This window comes from Podarcis vaucheri (genome assembly GCF_965113315.1).
Source record: "Podarcis vaucheri genome assembly, chromosome: 10".
In the NCBI taxonomy this organism is placed as follows: domain Eukaryota; kingdom Metazoa; phylum Chordata; class Lepidosauria; order Squamata; family Lacertidae; genus Podarcis; species Podarcis vaucheri.
Genome location: NC_138748.1, coordinates 56400950 through 56422744, shown reverse-complemented (window position 1 = coordinate 56422744; position 21795 = coordinate 56400950). Strand labels below are relative to the sequence as shown.

The window sequence follows — 21795 nt, the reverse complement described above, 5'->3', positions numbered from 1 at the left end:
AGACTGCTACTTCAAAAGAAATGTGATTAGAAACATAGTGGATCTGATACTTGACAGACCACCACTAATGATACCAGTCAATTCAGCTTAAAAGTACCTGCTGCTCTGAAAGTTAACTTTCAACTGCAAGTTGTCATCTTTAGATACATTTACAACAAGAAAACAGATTTTAAAACAGCTGTGTTTCAAAAAAAGTTAGCAGCTTAGAACCTACTGATTTTGGGTCAGTATTACACTGCAGCTACTTACTATTTACTCTAGTATCTCAGAGGGATTGGGGTGAGGAAAGTATAGAAGTCAGGAAAGGACAATGAAACGTCTACTTCAGATTATTTATGACCAAATTTATTTTTCCACTGTAGAAATGTCCTTTTTTCATTTGCCAACATCAAGGACAGGGCCAGAAATGACTGATGAGATGTGCTTTATTCAGTTAAATGTCAAAGACCTCAGAGAGAGAAAAATAAACATTACCTAGTTTGTTTTCTACAAGACTTTGTATTGATACCAATTTAATACCGGGCAACAAAAATATAGCAGGCACTGGAAGCTTGTGACCTGGCAGTTCATCAACTAGCCAAAAACCCTGCTGGTTGCTTTATACATTTAGAACATGCCTAGAATTGCAGAGCAGCTTGGAAACACTCTGTTTAAATGTACAACATCCTTTTAAAAACCTACATCAGTGAAATTGACTTAAATACAAAACAGCAAGCAACTTCGCCAAACAATGCAGGCCTGAGCAAGCAAGATCAGTTAGAATGAGGCAACTCAAATTACAAAATAATGCAACCATTATTGCAAGCAACATTTTTCTCCAAGCACACATGCTACCCGCATTCCTTACAACATTGAGAAGCAGCCTCCAAACTTTAAGTGTATACCTTTGATACAATGTGTTACAAAATTGAAGGAAAATGGTACATAGGGTGAAGTGATGCATTTCTAAATAAAGTTTGAGCAAAGTTCAATAATTTCAGGTCATTTCACTACTTCAATATGAGATAAGCATATGGCTTAAACATGACACAATCCTCAAACTAGCATTTTTAAAATTCTGTTTATTTTGGGAAAGTCTTCCCCCCAGTCCCCTCCCTGGCTATTTAAGTCAGTGTGCTTAAGACAAGCAGTCTTCACTGGATTCCCTGAACAGAACATCACTGGAGCTGCAGTTTGTCACAGTTACATGGGCAGAGTCAGTATTGGGTCCATTTCAAGTGGTGGCTGAGGGTTGGATTCTTAGGCCAGTTGGGCAGGGGTCTGGGTATCCCCAAGGGAGCCTGGGGGTGCTTCCTGTCCAAATACCCAAAAGGGGCAGAAAGGCCTTAGTATCCTTACTAGTGATCGGGGGACGGAGGGTCTCTGGATATGAAGCATGTCAATAGGTGACCCGCGACAGTGGCCAAATCCTACTTCTTATCCATAAACCAGCAGGCAGGCTGGTTGATTACAAGATACATACACAACGCCTATGCCCAAACCTGCATAAATCTGTAATCAATAAAGTTGTGGCCTTATCTGATCCCAGCACTGGTGCCTTGTGTCTTATTTTATATCTTAACTGCCTGTTCACCCTCCACCCCTCATGGCTTCACTTGCACCCGGGCCCGCAACTAGTTATCAACAGCTTATTAAGGAAAGGTGAATGATGGGCACCCTGAAGAGAATGAAAAGTATGCCCATACAGGTTTATGTGCCTGCATTTGTGTAGGGATCAGTATCAAAGGCCCTGTTCTCTGACCTGCCAGCAAGAGCTGTTGGGTTAACAGGGCTCGCTCAGTGGTGACCCCATACCCCATGAAGAGACACAGGGTATTATCACAACTATGTGTTTTTCTTTTAATTAGAATAAAACCCTATAAAATATATTTTTTTCTTTTAGCTCCTGTTCAGTTGGATTGTGCCTTACTAGAAAAGAAAATATATAAATGGAGCTGTAAACCATCTTATGGGAGCAGTGTGCCTTCAAAGACAAATTAAATAAATATTTAAATACATAAGCAAGATGTTTCAGAGTTGTGTGTTATCTTTCAGTTTTCTCATTCTAATTTTAAAAACACACAAAACAGGTTTTATATAGGTTTGAGAGCACAATTGAGCCAAACAGCTTGAAACTGAAATGGTCTGAAAGTAATGGAGCTATAGTGCGGGAATTCACAGAAATACAACCACCAAAAGAAGAGGAGGTCAAAACACAAGTCGTTCAAAAATGCTGATAATATGATACCAGCAGAACTAGTGCTCTAAGTTGTATTCCAGGGTCTAAAAATGTTGCATAAATCCAATTAATGTGGCACATTGGCAGACATACACACACTGACTACAGCAAACCCCAGCAGAAATTGCAGCCAGTTAGCAGAAAGCAGCATTCCGCCAGCAAGAAACAATAGCCTTGTAAGAAACTCACTTTCCTAAAAAGTCCCATACAAAACCCCCTACAGGCTGGGGTGGAGAGACAGACACCTGGTAGGGGGAGCATATTCTGTGCGAAGCGTGCCTTCTGAGAAAAGGCATGGCGAAAAAACCACAGGCAAAAAACAACCCAAGGGAACCAGGAAAGACAGAGAGGGAGAACACAAAAGAAACATCAATGAAACATTAGATGATTGTGGGATGACAATACATAAAGAGAGCAAGTAATTAGTAAAAGGAACTAGAAAGCCAGACATTTGATACGTGAACAGAACTGCGTAAAAACAAAGCCATTCACAAATTGGGTGCGTTCTTCATTTGATTTTCCACTTAATCTATTGAAGTGTTTTCACCTGTTCAAAAAGAGCTAAGAACCAGCCTCTGATGATGCAATCCTAAACACATTGAACAGGGAGTAGCCCCATTGAACATAGTGGAACACTTGCAGGATTGCAGGCACTTTGGGGGCCTTGAAGTTCTTAAGGAGGGGGCCAGGCTCCCTTAATATTGAGTGGTGATGTGATCAGCACATTGCACGGCGTGGTGTATAATAAATAATAATAATTTATTATTTATACCCCGCCCATCTGGCTGGGCTTCCCCAGCCACTTTGGGCGCCTTCCAGCAGAATATTAGAATACAACGATTCATCAAAAATTAAAAGCTTGCTTAAACAGGGCTGCCTTCAGATGTCTTCTAAAAGTCTGATAGTTGTTTATTTCTTTGACATCTGATGAGAGGGTGTTCCACAGGGCAGGCGCCACTACCGAGAAGGCCTTCTGCCTGGTTCCCTGTAACTTCGCTTTTTGCAGGGAGGGAACCACCAGAAGGCCCTTGGCGCTGGACCTCAGTGTCCGGGCAGAATGATGGGGGCGGAGATGCTCCTTCAGGTATACTGGGCCAAGGCCATTTAGGGTTTTAAAGCTCAGCACCAACACTTTGAATTGTGCTCAGAAACGTACTGGGAGCCAGTGTAGGTCTTTCAAGACCGGTGTTATGTGGTCTCAGCAGCTGCTCCCAGTCACCAGTCTAGCTGCCGCATTCTGTATTAGTTGTAGTTTCCGGGTCACCTTCAGTTGTGCCCGGAAATGTACTGGGAGCCAATGTAGGTCCTTCATCACTCTTTCAATGTAGTGCTTTCATCACTCTTTTTGCCATAAACTATATTTTCTTTTATTTCTAGGAAGCAGTTATGGAAGAACTCATTGATAACATCATCAACTCATTTCTGCTTTTGCTCTCATTTATGGAGTGGCACCCTGGTATAGAGGCAGTCGCTAGTCTGGCTCCAGCTTGAAAAGCTATTTTTATCAGCCAACTTCCCTATGGTAAGGTAGTAGGTGTATAAGTACAAGCTGCAGGGGAAGCTAATGCTACAAATGTGGTGTGTCTCAGCCAGTTAGTTAATCTAGTGGTGTCTCCTGTACAAATTAAAAACGTGTTTCAGAATAATCAACTATGCTTTAAAAAAGTGATTTTTCTTGTTATCTCTTACAGATTGGAAGAATGTGGTAACAAAGGAAGATCTTAAATACTGTACATGTTTCCTCCAATTTGAAATGGAACCATATTATCTTCAGTTTCAACTGGAGAGTAATAAACTCTATTGAGAACAATCCATTTACAGTTATAGTACAGCAGAAATTCTGAGAGAAGACTAACAAAGCTCTCCATAATGACTGACCTTGGAAGAAATTGAAAAGAAAGATGGTGGGATTTAGAAACATTTTAAATGTAAAAAGATGACAGGAAAAGCTCAAAAGATTATTCCAAGGTTTTAAACCTCTATGATAAGGAAGGTAACAATATTTCCAACAGTGACAGAAATCTGCACATATTTTGAGGTTGAAGGAACATCCAAACATGCATATTGGTAGGATACAGAGAAATGCAAAATTGGACCAAAATCAAATACTGGTGAAGGAAGATAAATTTGGGAGATATCTATATAAGACTGACAAATTAAATTTCAAGAATATTATGTAAAACTTCTGCAATTCTATTTCAACTGTCCTAACAGACATTTTGGAATTCAAAAATAAAGGAAATGACCTATTTTCCCCCTTGTGGCCAACAGAACACCATTCATGGAAATGTTCAAAGTTTCATTGAAAAATAATGAATATTGATTTTTCAAAGCTCTCTACTGTTTCAATGTAACAGGAACAGATGCCATCCAAGGTAACAAACTTGAACTGTTAATCCAACTGAGAGGCTTCATGCAAGTTAATTATCTCTGTGTTCCTAATGAATTGAGAATATTGTTTTGGCACCTTTGAGTAGATTCTGCATATCAAAGAAGATAAAAATGTGAAGCAGTAACACCAAGTATTTACAGATGTGCAAATTCTCCCTACAATAAATTCTCTTAATTATATTCTCTGGAGTTCTGAATAGATTTCTTTATACAAATGCTGCCCATAACTATTAAACACATTCAACATCTAACTCAACATTGAAATATTAAGTCAGATGAACAAATTTTGGGCAACGAGGGAACGCCAAGCAGCTACTGCATTTCAAGAATTAATATATTCACCAAGGAAAATTCTACTCAGGTGGTGGTCTTAATCTATGTGATTTTCCTGGCACCTGACAAAATGCAGTTGAATCCATATGAAATAATGTTAAGGAAACCCATTCCGGCAAAAGAGGAAAAGTTAGTGCACCGCCAAGAAATGAACCTCCATATTGTACCTTTCAAGGCAACTGTTGGTCAAACTGTAACTAATACTTATATGTCACTGTTTTAGAACGGACTAAGAGTTTACGACTGCAGTTCAGGAGAAATTTTAAAAGCCTAATAAATGGCTAATAGTTTTGTTCCATTTTCCATCTAAGGTGTTGTTCCCATGACTTCTCCAGTGACCCAACTGCTAGCTGTTCAAATCTAGTGGGGATATTAAGTCCTACCTAATTTCTATCCACAGAAAAGGATGGGCTTGGGGAAACCACATTACCAAAAAAGTATTACCAAGAAGAGCATTTTTAGCTGTAAGATGCCTTGAGTCTTTGTCAGGGAAAAAGGGGAGGTGTAAATAAATATGTAATAATAATATAAGAAGTGGAAATCCTGTTTCAAAGCTACTAAGTGGCATTCTCCTATTTAATTTCATATGGCTGCAGAACATGTTCTCACATAGGCAGAATTAGTCCTCACATCAAGCTGCATATTAAAAATGCTTAGTATTATCTGTGGTACTTGTACTATAGTAAATCATATAAATTTGTCAGGTTCAAGTATGCATGTACAGTACATGAAACGAAAGCCAGCTTCACTGAGCTACCATCGTTTCCTACAATTGCACTTTTGCTCCTACTATTTAAAAGAGATCCCAGAAACATCAGCATACCTTTTGAAATAGGCAGGGGAAAAAGCAAAAACCCTTAACTAACTTTTAGAAACTCCCCCAATGTCCAATTTTGAATGGCAGCAAGTTGAAAAACTGATAACGGGCTTCTCTCCCCATCCCTTCTCACCTTTCTAGTTCTGCTATCTTCTTGTCTTTATCATTCTTCTCATTCTCCATCTCTTTCAGGATTTCTAGCAGACGATCCAGTTCAGCTTGAGCCTTACTGGATTCTTCCCGGTAGCGAGCCACATCTCTTTCCAATTGCTGAAATCGGTCACTCATCTCTGGACTGGCCCTAGCCTCCAATGTTGCTTCATGAGCCTGCACAAAAAAGTATCCCAAGAGTTATTCTTTGTATCTATATTCACATTCGTAACAGAACACATTCTGTTCCCAAGGCACGACACAAGAGTCCTGCTATATCAAACCAAACTCTGACCAGTCAGCTTGTGAAGAACATGCTAACCCGGCAATCTCTTACCTTATTACTTCTCTATCTAGCCCCAATGACTGAGGTGTTCTTGCCAAGAACTTTACCAGGGCACATTCCAAGAATCATCTCAAATGCACAGGCTTAACAGGGAGGGACAGGCATCCTTTCCCACTTCTTGCCTTCTTGTTGTTAATCAACATTTCTCTCTATGTGCAATCTACACCTCAGTCAGGCAACTCACTCCACTGAGCCCCAGACCCTTTGCTGTTACTCATGACCTACCTGATAAAAGAAAATAAAAAATACAGGAAGGCCTCCTGTCCCAATCTGTCACTTCCCAATGATCCTAAGAAACGATGCAGTGGAGCAGGATAGTGGGAGGAGAGCAGAGTTTTGATACTTTTTCACAGCAAGAAAAAGTTGGAAGTGGCACTTGCCAGTGTTGTAAGCTTCAGGCATTAGAGGACAGGTCTATCTTTGGACATGATCACTGTCTTGGGGAGGCTAGGCCCTGGCAGTGACTGGCCCAAAGTCACCAAGTTACATTCATCACTGATTACAGACGTGAACCCATATCTTTTGCTACTAGCTCATGCATTTATTGACTTCTCTTGGGGTGGGAGGTGGCGGGGACAGTGGCTTGGAATTTATTTGGGGGGCTGTGAAGCTGTGCATTTAAAAAAATCCAATGTATATTTCACTAGCCTAAAGTCTGTTCACATCTGTTGCAAATTACTTATTACTATTAAAAGGGAAATATAAACTAAATGTGGGTGATTTTCTTTCCATAATCTAAAGTTCAAGGAGGAAAATAGCAGAATATCAACTTGCCCACTTGCAGCTTCCCCTACTTCCCCTTTGCCTTTCTCACAGCTGTCACACACTGAGTCAACATCTACTTAAGAGTTATCCATGACGATCCAAAGGTCACAATCCTGGTCAGTTACTGTCAGTTTAGACCCCATGAGCGTATATATAAAATTAAGATTTTCTTTCACCCTGGCATACACCACTCTACCATTGTTTACAGTGAACTGCATTTGCCATTTTACTGCCCACTCAATTTGGAGAGGTCCTTCAGGAGCTTTTCACAATCTCTTTTTGTTTTAACAACTGAACAATTCAGTATTGTCAACAAGCTCGGCCACTTCGCTGTTCACCCCTAAAGTCTCAGTACTGATTCTTTTGGGCGCCACTTTCTACATCACTCCATTCAAAGAACTGTCCATTTATTCCTATTCTCTTACTTAACCAGTTCCTGATCCACAACAGGACCTCTCATTGTATTCCATGACTCTTACATTTACACAGAAGCCTTGGTTGAGTTACCTTGTTGAATGCTTTTTGAAAGTCCAAGTACATTATGTCAACTGGATCACCTCTATCTATATACTTACTGACACTCTTCAAGGTAGGTTTATGAAACCAGACTTGCTCTTGCAGAAACCATGCTGCCTACGCTTCAGCAAGACTTGTTCTTCTATATGCTTGGTTATTTTATCTTTAACAATACTTTCCACATGTTTTCCCATCAAAAAAGTTAAGCCTATTGGTCTGCAATTTCCAGGATCCTCCCTGAATTCCTTTTTAACAACTAGTGTTGCACTGGCAACTTTCCAGTTCTCAGGTATGGAGAAGGCTCGTCAGAGGGAAAACATATTTTTGTTATAGGATTACCATTTTCACATTTGAGTTGAATTCTCAGCTGGATGCCCTCCAGACCCAGCAATGTGTCAGTTTTCATTTTGTATATTAAGTCTAGAACTTAATCTCTTATACCACTATCTGCCTCAGTTCCTCAGACTCCCTTCCTGCAAAAGTTAGTCCAGACACTGGGATCTGCCCTATATCTTACACTGTGAGGACAGGTAAAAATAATTAATTCAGCTTCTCAGCAATCTCCTTACCCTCCTTTAGCACACATCCAAAAGTCCAACTTCCTCCCTAGATGGTTTCCTGCTACCAATATATTAAAATCATAGAGTTGGAATAGACCACAAGGGCCATCGAGTCCAACCCCCTGCCAAGCAGGAAAGAACTTGTTGAAAGAACTTGTTGTTGTTGATCTTAGTCTTTTTAGCATTATGCTGTGCAAATTATTTTTTAGCATCCCTTACTGTCTGCCCACATTTATTTTGCCAAAGTTTGTGTTCCTTTGCTCTCTTCATTAGGGCAAGGCTTCCAATTCTTGAAGGAACTCTTCCTGCCTCTGATAGCTTCTTTAACTCTGCTCATTAAGCATGCCATCATCCTCATGGTACCTTTCCTGATCTGCAATATACACTCCCAAGGATTTTGGAATTATTTCATAGAAACATAGAATTGTAGGATTGGAAAGGACCCTAAAGGTCATCTATTCCAATACCCTGCAGTGCAGGAATCACAGCTGAAGAATCCCTGACAGATCCTCTGTTTAAAAACCTCCAATGAAGTAGAGTCTACCACCTTCAAATTTGTTACAGCACTCCTATACTTCACATATAAAAAATAGGATCTGAGAAATACAGATTAGAAAAGCAACTAAGCATAGAAGCAGAAAGGTAGCAGAACTATAAGCTGATCAAATAAAAAAACTAAAACAAAGCAACAAGGAAAGTCCACATCCATTGTCTGACCTAGGCATGACAGCCTTGGAATTTTTCACTGTCTCCTGGGAACAGAATACAAAGACACAAGAGACTACACATGCAGAAACGGCACAATCAAATGGGGTTGGCTATGGCCTTCCAGTTTGTCATAACACTTACTGGCTTGGATGGGTGACTCAATAAGACTTCAGGATGCTAAGGAGAAAGACAGGAAAAGAGGGGAAGAATTGGGGAAAGGAACAGTGCAAGAGAGAGAGAAAAATGTAACACAAACAATCTACAGAAAGATGTAGAGACATTCATTGTAGGAGAAAAGGAGCTGATTGTAGATTTAGGATTTAATCTGAAGTAGATATTTTAACCAAATCCAGTCTCTATTTTCCCTTTAATGGATTTTTCTGCTTCAGTCTTTGGATACGTCTCTTTCGGGTAGTGAGCAGAAGTCTGGATAACCATTGGCTGTACAATACATTACATACTTAAACCAATTAACAGCTGGAAAGCTCCTTAGAAAAAAAAGCCTTAAGCTGACTAAGGCAGCACTGAGCTATGATTTTATTGAACATTTAAATAAATATAGGATGAAAGGTTTTACCTCCTGATGGGCTTGTCCCCCCCCCAATTTAAAAATGCCAGCTCTACTGAATAAGTTCAGCAACCTAAATATGTGAGTGTACTATACCTCAAAAATGCTGTAAAAGATAACTTGATGGATCTACTCAGTATCTGAATGTATGAATATTTCAATGTTGCAACAGCTGTATTTAGAACATATACACATATCAATGTTTAATGTACAGAGCAACAGGGTTCATTGACCAGGCAAACCTAGTACAGCTATACACTGGGAGCAACGCTCTCATGACATACTTCAAATGTTATAGTGGAACATGAATTTTCCTACAACACAGAAAGTTGTAACATCTTGAGCGAGGTTATTGGTCCATGTATCTCAGTCTACAATGAAGGAAAGTAGCTTTCCAGGACTGCAGCCAAACCAGGGAATACTAAGGATTGAATCTAGGAACTCTTGCATGTGCTCTATCTAGTACTGAATACATATTCTCCGCACTATAAATATAAAATGTAACAGCTAATCTGTCAATGAAAGGTAACACACATGATCAGTAGCTCTGAATGCTGACTGCACAAAGTTAGTGAGTGAGAAGACCAGGCTAGAAATTTATCCCCAACATGCAAGCTTTATAAATCTGTTTTCCTCCCACCATGTGAAAGCTTACAATGTAATGCAAAAAACAACTACAACCACCCACAATTCTATTGTAAGATGATATGTTGAAACTTTTCGTAGTTTATCTGCTGGTGCTTCTCCTTTTTAGAGGGTTTCTTCTTTCCATAACTGCTGCCAGCTTCACTTGCTTTTGTTTGAGTATCTCCAGAAGTTTAGATTCTTGTCTCGACAATTTCATCTGAAAGCTTTGTGGCTTACTTTGTGGGAATCACAGCAGGCCAAGAGAAACTCAATCACTATTGCTAATGGCTCCAAGACAATTCCAGCAAATGGCTGAAATCTATCTTCCCTCAAACGCTCTCCAAATGGCTAGTGCATAAAGATTTGAGATTTACTGGCTGGGCACAGTCAAAGATTTTGATCCATTGGCAGAGCCAAATCAGTCTCTTTCCTTCTCACAATCACTGTGCCCTGGCATTTAAAATGGCATTCTACTGGTTGGTGGGAAGTGAGGCAGACTTAGTTGCTGGAAGACTCTGGCAGGTGGAAAGAATCAGGCTGATCTCCGTTCCTCTCTGATGGTAATTAATTATTTCATGTAGCCAAAAGCGGGGGAAAGGTTTGCATTTCAGACCAGGAATATTTACATGAAGAGCTCCAGCAGGTTATTTGCATCTCTTTTTGTTAAAGCAACTGGAATAGGCCCAGGCATGGGAAATGCTTCAAAAACAAAAAAACTAAAACAGGATTTACAACAGGACTAAGAACCGAAGACAAATCTCAGATGAAACTTATTCTAAGACTTGTGGAATGGAAAACAAATATTTAAAAGCATCTCCACAGTGAGTAGCTGCAAAAATGAATATTAAATATTTTCTATTAATTAAGATTACTCTTCCACTATGCTTCTTCTCCAATTAATGGTTATTTCAGCTGCTTTTTTCCTAACTTAATTACAATGTGAATGCATTCCCTTATTCCACAACTCTCATCTCCTTAGTTTATGAAGTTTACCTGTTTTATACTTTGATGCCTGTTAAGATGATCTTTTGCAGTAGAATTTTAGCCCCTCCCCATCTGAACACTTTATGAACTAGCTGTGTTTATAAATGCCTTTGCATCCATTCAAATAACTAATGTTTTCCTAGTTAGTTATTAGAATTTTGTTGACAGAATAGCTTTATCAGTCTATTTACTTTCTGTATTGCTTTGCATGATACAAGGAAACAGGGAGAGGAAGATACAAACTTCTGGATATGATGTGTAAGAGAACTGGCATCTCTCTTCATCTCATCAAGGGAAAATGTGTGAGCTAGGTCATACTATGCCCAAAAGCATGGAAAAAGGACATGAGTCACACATGTATTCTCTATTGTCACTTTCTTGCTGTGTGCAAAAGTGGCTGGAAATCAACCCCAATCACTAATGCAATCGTCCTACACACTTTTTTTGAATGACAATGCTTTGTTGATCCCAAAGTAATAATTTATTATCTAAAATTTGCAGGAGGGAATTTGCAGGGAATGGCAAAAAAGAAGGGTAAGTCTGAGAAGGACCAACAATTTCCATTTGAAAGGAGAAAGGTTTCTAGTGTTTACCTTTTTCAGCTGAGAGTCTAGTTTCAGGCATTCTTCCTTTTTCTGTTCCAAGGCAATTTCTAATGTCTTTAACCTAGAGTCTTTCTTCAGTCCTGATGATGCTAAAGATGATGCATGCTCCTTCAAATCCAGTAATGAAGTCTACAACAAAGGTAACACATGCAGCAGCATGAAGAACAAAATTATACTTTTCAGCTCTAGCACCAATATTTTGTTCCCAATCTATATATCAATTACATTTTGTTTTCTGCTCTGGACCAATACATTTCTTTAGAGGCTTATAAGCATCATATATGAAAACCTCTTTTTTCAATGGAAGAGAGTACTTCTAAATGTGTTAGATGAAATTATGTCTTATTTGAAGAAAAACAATCAGCTATTAACTTCACACTGTCATTGAGCTCAGTGCCAAAAGTGATAGCTATGCTGAATCAAAAACAACAAGGAGTCTTGGGGCCCTTAGAAACCAATGAAGTATATATATTGAGTTTTTAACACAATTGCCAGAGTTTATTTTTTTCATTTCCATTTTATATAACAAGATTTCATTTCCACCTGACTGCATTATTATTTTCTTTAATCCATATGCCAAGAGTAAAAGCACATGATGATCTGTTGAACTGGACTCTTATTCCACCCTTTTAAGACACCACAAGACTCTTCAGCCCTTCCACCCTTTCAGTGCTTCTGTTCAGGAGTCCAGCTATTACTATTCCATTCCTCCCCCCCAACAGTCAGTTAGCATTCTGTGCCCACTGAGCATGCCCAGAAATCACTGGCCTGCTTTCATCCCCCCCCCTCCATTTGGGTTATTATTTTTGGGGATGGGGAAAGTGACAAACTAATGCCGAATCCCAATTACATTTCATTATTAAATTTTGCCATTAATGTCTATGGGCATAAAACAGAAAGACTACTTTCACACCAACCATTTACTATGGAATAGCTGTGCTTTGTTCACTCATTTATCACAACATTCCCCTCTCATCCCCCACCCAAATTCAGCATCACTGTTCCCCCACTACCAGCTCATAAAACCTGACTCCCCCCCCCCAAATGAATAAAAGTGCAATTGCAGCCTACAGCCACTTCCTAGACAGCTGTAGTCCAGGGATAGGAAACCTGTGGCCCTCCAGTTGTTGTTGGACTATAACTCCCATCACTCCCAATCATTGGTTTGTATCTCTGTTCTCCTGTTGTAACTGCTCCATTCTATTCTCTCTCCTATTCAGCTGTCAGTTTCCCCTAATTATTCACCCCCTCCCAATTCTCAGTGTTCCATGCCACTAGATGGGTCTCTTTTGGGTGTGCATATTTATATTTATATATTTATTTGCATATAGATACACACACTTGTGCATATCTCTGAGTTAACCCAAGTTGGCAATGTATCTCCCTCATGCTTGGTTTTCGATTTTGGATTTCTAAGTATCAGCATGGGAACACCAGAAGCAGCATTCACGTGTCAATGACAAGTAGAGTCCTGCAACAAAATGTTATAGTGTGAAGTGTTTCTATTCAAAATTCCAGCATGTACACGCACACATACCCCAGCAGCAGACAGTCAGCATGGCAATGATTGCAAATATGTCCCCACTGAGCATTTGCACTCATCAATCACCTGTTTCAGGTTTTCCCCCTCTGTTCTGTTTCCCAATATCCCCAATTTCCCTTTTGTGTTGATGGGCACACTTATGCTCAATCAGCTACATTAACATTTTCAATGTTTCAGTATCCATTGATGTCTATGTCTAGTGACCAATCCAGGCAATAAGATAATGTCAAATGTTGAAAATAAGCCATAAATTGCAGTTTTCACCAATATCAACAAACACATTCTAGGTATCAGCAATTTTAAACTTCATCTTATTTTCCATGCATATTCATTTGAATGTCTGTGGTGTACATTTCAGTTTTTAGTGGATAAAATTGCTGAGAGAATCAAGAAAACTACACTTCTTAACACGAAGATTCTTTACTTTATATGCCTATAATATATATTGGTTAACCTCTTTCTCAGAAAGATCTCCTTGCAAGGCGCTGACTTTCTCTTTCAGGTCTTTAACATCTTTTTTATAGTTGTCAATCTCCTCCTGTTTTTCTCGCTCATCTCTGTCGCGCTGCTCCTTCAGGCGCTCAATTGTACGTTCCTGACAAAAACAGAGCGCTTTGTCAAAAGAAATCCATTTGGCTGGACAAATGCTTAATTCTGAGAAGGTCTGTACATGTTTACTCATCGACACAAGCCCCACTGAGTTCAAATGAGTCTTGTTCCCAAGGGTACATAGTGTTGCAGACTTAAATAAATTTCTGTAACCTTTCACTCACATAGTTGTTATACAAATTAAACACATGATAGGTCTTCGCTAAACCGTTTCCCTGGTAGAACAAGATCCACACCAATCATGTCACAAAGACAACACATTCATAGAAATTGAAGAAGTGAGAGAGCAGAAATGCTGCTTCTGACGTAGTTTTCAGAAGCATGCAGTATAAAGCTAAACAAATCCCTTGTCATCACTGTCCCCCTCCCAATAAAACTTATGCAGAGCACCAAATAAAGCAGTTTGTGCAATTGCTGCACCAGGATGACACTAGTGTCAGGGTAGCCAACACAGTATTCTCCAGATATTGTTAGACTCCAGCCCTCATCAGCCCCAGACAGCTAATAGTCAGGGATGATGAGAGCTACAGACCAGCAACATCTGAAGGGACCCCATCGGCTGCACTAATCTATATGGGCTGTTAATCAGAAATAAAATAGACCAGAATCAAAAATCCAACCTACAAATATAGAAAGACATTAGAGGCAAGACATTTTGAAAAAAAGAATCTCTGATTAAATTCAGAAGCAAACTTATCAATTCGTCTTGCGGTGACTACCAAAGCTGAAATCCTGTGATCTGTGGTGTCCTCCTAGATGGCAAGGATGATTTTACTATGCCCAGGAGATGCTCGCAAACACAAGTTACTCAACACACAGCAAAATTCACTTCACCACCCAGCACTCTAAGTGACTATGAGGTAACTGTTGCCATACAGTAATTAAAAATATAAAGTTGCCATGCTGTATTATTTACAATAAACAAATGCAGCACTGGACCAAGCTTACAGTTTAGTTCTGAACTACAGCCAAAACTAACCACTCTCAGTTCCAACCTGATAATTGCCACCTGCCCAGATTTTAACTTGTCTGAATTAATTTTAAGATGTATTTTAATTAATTGATGTCTGTTTTTATGCATATTGTGTTGTTTTTATGATGTTAGCCACTCTTAGCCCGGCCTCAGCTGGGGAGGGTGGGATACAAAAAAAAATAATCATCATCATTATTATGAATCTCAAAAATGACACAGAAACAGCATCTCTCAGATGAGCTGCACAACTATCATAGCGTCACAGGTTAGAAGTCATTTCCAGCTTCCTTATCTAATTCATATATTTCTCAAGCCGTATATCCAAGCTCAGAGTTGAACAGTTTTCAGAAGATTTTAAGTCAGCATGTGCTTGATTAATACACATACCAAATGCAATCAGAAGTGTTTTAAACTTCAGCACCTGATTAAGCTAAACTGATAACATCCAATGAAAATGGGATCTTCCTGCCTGAGATAGGACAAACTCTTCACAAGGAGAATACATTGTTGTGGCTTGGGGGGGGGGCAGGGTTTAGGCAAGGTCGTCTTTCTTTCATATTCACCTTCTCCGCAAGTGCTTCCTCCAGTGTGGTCAAGGCAGTATCGGTGTTGGTGGTATCAGCCTGCAGGGATTTTACCCTTTCTTTCAAACTGCTCATCTGTTTCTCCTTGTCTCTTAACTGTTCCTGAAGATTCTCAATCTTAAATAAAGCAAGATCAATTAAAGAATCAGATTAACATGAAACAGATGGGCAACATGTTTTTAGAAAGATTGCACAGCATTCTATTCCTTACTAGAGGTGCCCAGTCAATATGCCAAATTGGAAAATTGACTGGGAAAATTCAGAACCAGCAGGACCAGAATTTCTTGAAAGACTGGAATAAATTTATGTTGTACTTGAAAGACAACTGTAAACAACTGACATCGCTAATAGGGCTACAAGAAGTTTTGTAAATTGTTTCTTCAAGATCATGATTTAATAGTAATATTAATAAGAATAAAATGCTTATTAGAGATTAAGTTGGAAAATCATTAGCTGAGGATGAGGGAAGTTCCAGGCTTACATAGCCTACATATATATATATATATATAATTGATGTTAAGATGGAAGCCCAGTCAGCTGTGCCTTCCCACCTAATTCACTGAGACTACCTCTTTCTTCCATGGATGCTTCTAAATCTCTGTGCTGCTCCCAGTTCTTCAGTTCCCCATCATTTTTTATGCTACCCTGCATTATTGAATGATTCTCTTGAGATATGTGTGGAAGGCAATGTACCATTCAGAAGAACACAGAAAATGACATCCAGTAAATTTTAAAACAATTCAAAGTAGGCACCCCTAGCAGAAATCTGTACATACAGTATCGTAAGGAAATATGCTAATAAAATTGCATTTACCCTTCTAATCTATACTACAAATCATTTCCATTCTTCCAAATCTCTGCATCAAGTGTTCAAAAGTTTATATGAATATCTGCTCTGGTTGCAGCACACACATCAATTGCAAACTCATCAAGTATCATCCTTGCAGCTTCAAGAGCACCATGAACAGTATTTCAGTAAACACAGTGTGCTATGTAAGTGTGGCAGTTAAGCCTGATAAAATACTGCAGTATTTTATTTATTAATTAAAATAGGTTAATAGTTAACCATCTTGTAGCTAATTTGTAGCTACATGCACATGTTACTAAGTTACAGTGAATTCAACAAGATTTACTTTAGGCTGTACATCTTTAATCAAATGGCCTACATTACAGATATTGCCAAGGGAGAATAAAAATTAATTTGAAGTGTCTTTGGAGCCAGATAGAAAGGGAATGATCCTGGCATCTGCAGCAGCAAGTCAGTCAAGCAGGAAGCTGTACAACTTTAACATAGGTTCTCAAAGAGGCTTTAATTCAAACATTCAATTACATTTTCCAAGTCAGTAACTTGTTACAAAGTCAAGAAATACACTGTAACATGAAACCTCAGGGGAACCCTTGAGAGGATGGCTTTTATGCTAATTTCATGCAAGGAATGTCCAGCCAGCTACTATTGTCCCATTTAATTTATCTTATACAGGAAATTAAGCTGAAAAACACATAAGTGTTTATGTGTGCTGGGAGAGAGGGTGGGTGAGGGGGGAGACATCAATCCTAGTATAACAAGCACTGAACCTTTAAAAGCACATATATTACACTGTCCACTGAATTACGAATATTAAAGACCATTCCGAGCTCTTTTCTGCGAAGAGAATGATCATTTTAACTTTGACTAGTGCAAACTGCATGGAATCAATCTCTCTCTCTCTCTATATATATATAATCTTCCAGGTCTTATAGACAGATTAAAAACTGACATGTCACCAGGCGTAGATGCCATTCACCTATTACTTTAATTTTATTGTTCAAAAATTGTAATAAAAACTTCTTTAAAATTGCTTTTACTGCAAGTATGTTGTGTGCGGATTAATATGGAAAATTGATGGGTTTAAGAATTTTTAATGTTGCCATTTTGTAACTGTCTTGTAATGCCCCTTCCGATCGTCAGGAGGAGGGGGGGGTTACGGGATCACGACCCCGCCCACACTCGCTCTCGCGAGGCTGGCGTCAGCCTCGCGGGAGGCAGGGATTCCCCCAATTAGCATCCCCTGTGGCGCCAGCCAATTGGCTGGCGGCAGGGGCGGGCCTTAGAAAGGCCACTTAAGGTCGGGGCAGCCCTCGGCTTGCCCCTTTTCACCCTGGAGACGACGCAGTTTCCCACCCACCCGCCCTTTAGGTTTTGCCACTGACCTTGCTATGGGCTTTGGCTGGTCGCCGCAAGGGGCCTGGTAGGAGTTTTTCCATTTGGCTAATTGGCTGGTTGTGAGCCACTTGGTTTTTTCGCCTACCTCGTAGCAAATCGTCACAACTCCCTCGGTTTTGGCGGTAGGCATTGGCCGGGGTATTGTCATGCAGATGAGGTTGGGGGGGAGGAACGCCATCACCTCCCCCAAGGCTTGAAGGGTAGTTCGTTAAAGGACTCCGAGGGGCGACGCCTCGTCCGAAACCTACGGAGGCTAGGGCCTAAAGCGCCCCCCAAGCGGTAACCCCTCGGGGAGCGCCTAGGGATACGCATCTCGGGTGGCTCCCCCTGTTGGTGTTTAACCCTTCCCGGTCAGACCGGATAGTCGGTTAGGGGCCAATGCCTAAAGCCAATACCCTTCATTTCCTGTAATCAATAAAGTTGTGGCCATTTTCGCCCATTAACCTAAACGCTGTGTCCGTTGTCTTTATTTATTCCACCTGTGGGGGGGGGGAGGGAATAGCCACGCAATTAAATTGAATAAAGATAGACGGGTGACTTCTCCAAAGTTCTGCCTGCTTTGAGATAAAGATGGTCACTCCACAAAAAGCCTTGGGACACTCCAAATCATACATTCCCACACAGAAGGATCTGGCAACTTCTGTTTCAGTGTATCTGAAGAAGTGTGCATGCACACGAAAGCTCATACCAAGAACTAACTTAGTTGGTCTTTAAGGTGCTACTGGAAGGAATTTTTTTATTTTATACATTCCCACAGAGCATCTTCTATGAGGCAGCATGCAATTTGATCTGGCCCAATGCTTCCATTGATGTTCCTTACAAGCATGTCACCCTATGTCAATAGCAGCCTATGGACATAGAAATTCACAAGCAACTGTGGGAATGCATCCTACAAGCAGCTTTGCACCACTCTAAATATTAGAGGTGCTTCTCTACAGGGGCTCAGAAAAGTCCACTGCCACCCCTTCAAGGTGCACACCAAAAGTTCTGAGTCACACACAAAAGGCTGCCATACTGAGCTGCTGGGAGTTCCAGTCTAAAACAGAAGGAAGGCATCAAGTTGGGAAGGGTCATTTTACTGTTATGCAAACTTCTGGCCACACATGAATGAGTCTACTTGTGCTCCTCACCCAGATGGCACTGATTGTCATCATTTGTAGCGTGTGAAACTTAAGTTATCAAAAAAGAAAAATGTTAGGTAAAGCCAATCTATTTTGAAATGAGAGTAAACTAAAGGCATTCTTAATAATGAGGACTCGTTTTTCCAGGAGGAAAAAGAAACCAACCTTCTCAAATCTGCTCCAGTCATGATGGTTATGACAGATCTGAGCAGGAAAGTATTCACTCTGCCCCTTCAGGCACATCCAGATTGAGGGGGAGGCTCAAGAATAGGAGTTATGGGCCAACACTTCCATAGCTAAAGATCTAGAATGTAGCCAGATATTGTTCTGCATAGCTACAGAACCCAGGCGTGTGATTGCACAAGCGTATGATGTACAGGCTTAATCACCAACGGTCACTTCCCTGACTATCATATTATTTGTTCGTATCAATCACACAGCCATTCCAGGAACTTATGCAGACTCCACCACTCGCTATACAAGAGAGTACGTATGAGATTTAACATTCCAGTCATTGCAAAGACTAATGTAGCATTAGAAACACGGTGAAAGATCTTTTGAGCAACACAGTCTAGGTTTTCTGCTAATTATAAAACTCTGTTCAGGTTTATCATTACCAATCCTCCCACTGCAACAGAAGGCTGAACCACAATCCTCACTAAATGCGACTTTTGTAGCTATCGGTATAACCACTTTCGGACAAAAAGAGTTGGAGCGCAGAACTTTGTATACCTGGCTGGCCTACCTTTTTCTGAAGAACATTAACCTTGCGTTCTTTCACATCCAGCATATCTTTGAGATCATGAATCTCTCCAGCTTGAGTTCCTTTCTCTTCAGCCATCTCCTGAATTTGCTTAGTCTTTTTATTCAACATGGTCTCTTTCTCTTCTAGACGTAACCGGAGAGCATCCACCTGAAATCAGTTAAAAGAAACAAGACTTCCAATTACCTTCAAGAAAGACAGCCTTTAAACAAGGGAAAACTCTGCTGACAAAGAATTGAACTGTATTACCAGATTCAGCTCACAGGTTTATTTCTCTCTGCTTCCCATCAAACATAAATCTTGCATCAAAAATGCTAAATTTATAGTAGAAAGTAGGTGCTGAACTGTAAAAGCAAATAGTAAGAGCACTGAACCAATTTTTTAAATTAAAAAAGCAGTACACAAGAAAGCAGTTGAAAAGGCAGATTTGCATTTTCCAATAAAATAGCTGACCTGTTATCTGGTTGATTAAGCAGTTGGTAGCTGAAGACACAGCTCTTTACCCTGGTCTTTATAAACTGAAAAACTGATTTAGGTGGCTTCTCTGTAACGTGTTGTATGAATTACTGATTTGTGGTTTATAGGTGGGGTGTGTTTTTTACTGTTTTAATTGTGTTTTTATCATCTGTAACCTGCCCTGGAACCTTCTGGTGAAGGGCAGGCATGAAATACAATAAATAATAATAATAATACATAATAAATAGCTTTAGGGATATGTTTCATCTAACTTTTTGTATTTCATCATGGACTACCAAATACAACATATATGCAAGCTTTGAATACATTGGGCCTGGTAAATGTATGCTTATTCTGCCACTTTTCAAAGGCTAATCTGAAAAGGACAAGTCCTATGCTTCCCTGTATTTTGCTGACAACTGCTGGCAATTTAAATCTAAATATGCTATTAAAAAGGTAAAAAAAAGGTAAAAAATGTTAATATGCCATTAACATAATCCAAACACAGATATATTGCACTATGGTATATATCCTGGTGTAAAAAAAGTAATGCGAGAAGCAGCTCCAAAGACCATTACTTCTGTGTCTTTTGAACCACCTGGTGTTCTGTGTTTCACAATTTCAACTCCTGTGATTCCCCAACCGCTTTTGATCAGTGTACATTTTCCTAGGAGATTAAAGATAAATAAGTAAATAATATATGTTCCCTCCCTTTTGTCTCCCCAAACATCACCTATGTGGCAAGTTGCAGTACAAGTTCAGAAAAATGTGTATCTATATAGATACATAGATATCTCTGTAGGCTGCTACACTACACGAGTTCTAACCCCACAACTGAGTGAGCATCTGGGTCAGACTCATACTGAAAGGGATCTTTGAAGTCTTAGGATTCAGGGGGGGGGAAAGTATGGTCATCAATGATTCTAATAAATGAACATGCCATTATTAATAATGGACCTAAATACTCTAATCTAAATTAATTCTAAACACTCAAAGCAGCTGGCAAGTACGCTTTTTATTTTTCAAAAAGATATCATTGAAAAAAGCATGAGAGCACATAATCCCACATAAATTCACGTAGGTGTCACCATCACTGTACATAGTACTTTACAACCTAAGCAAAATCTAAGTCCCTGATCCAAGAAGCTTGCAGGTTGCATTTTGACAGTGGGGGGAAATGAATGGGAGAGACAAGGCTAACATGGATTGAGTGTGGGTAAACGATATTACTGTATCAAGTCCAAGATGGAAATGCAACACCCCACCACAAAAAAGGAAAAAAAGACGACACTACTGTGCATCCCTATCTAGCAGTCAGTATGCCCTCCCACCGAGTTTGTGTTGACATTTTAGAGAACAAGGATTAAAGCAAACAGCAGAATTGGAGTGACATAATGTAGAGTTCACAAAGACTCTAGCAGCTCTGATAATTTGCAGAATATTTTGTTCTGTGTTCTCAGCCTATGTATGTTCCAAAGTCAAAGGGGGGACTGTAGCAGGAATGAGAACAGTTTGAACACTAATTCCGACTAGGCAAGATGGCCACCAGAAAGAAAAGAACAACCTGGAAGACCACTGCAGAGTAAGAGTGACAACACCAGGCCATTCACGATCCCAAAAGAAACCCACTGACCCTTATCGGTTTGGCTTTCAGAAACAGTTCAAGCTAGCTAACGTGGCTGTTAATCCTATTTGACAGTATCAGATTTGGTGCTTATTAGCTGAATTCATTACAAGGCCATCAGTCACGGTGAGTAAGCTGGCTGCATTCTGAATCTTTGGCTCCCTCTGTGCAAGCTCAAGATGTTAAAGGAAACTTGGTCAATTCAAAATACAGAAAAGCTGTTTAATCAGACAATGAGTTAACTGCAGCTGATGCTCTAGGTTTTTCCTTTAATGGGCTGTTCCTCCTTTTTTTTTAAGGATCCTAATTGGCCAAATCAAGCATAAATTTG

At 39.8% G+C, this 21795-nt stretch overlaps 1 protein-coding gene and 1 long non-coding RNA gene across 14 annotated transcripts in view; one reads left to right on the top strand and one right to left on the bottom strand.

The window, feature by feature from the left end:
* ERC1 (ELKS/RAB6-interacting/CAST family member 1) overlaps positions 1-21795 on the bottom strand; it is a 159331-nt gene that overhangs the window by 95375 nt on the left and 42161 nt on the right. For 9 of the 13 annotated variants that reach the window (XM_082240419.1, XM_082240417.1, XM_082240418.1 and 6 more), the window contains 6 exons: positions 19367-19534; positions 15277-15414; positions 13586-13726; positions 11577-11717; positions 8946-8981; positions 5893-6086 (listed from right to left, as the gene is read on the bottom strand). In XM_082240419.1, coding sequence (XP_082096545.1) covers positions 5893-6086; positions 8946-8981; positions 11577-11717; positions 13586-13726; positions 15277-15414; positions 19367-19534 — 818 coding nt within the window. The remainder of the gene's footprint in view (positions 1-5892; positions 6087-8945; positions 8982-11576; positions 11718-13585; positions 13727-15276; positions 15415-19366; positions 19535-21795) is intronic. The other 4 variants (XM_082240416.1, XM_082240421.1, XM_082240424.1 and 1 more) reach the window with 1 other exon arrangement.
* LOC309542117 lies at positions 18972-19703 on the top strand. The gene is made up of 2 exons (XR_014224091.1): positions 18972-19107; positions 19514-19703. It is a non-coding gene; the product is annotated as an uncharacterized lncRNA (long non-coding RNA).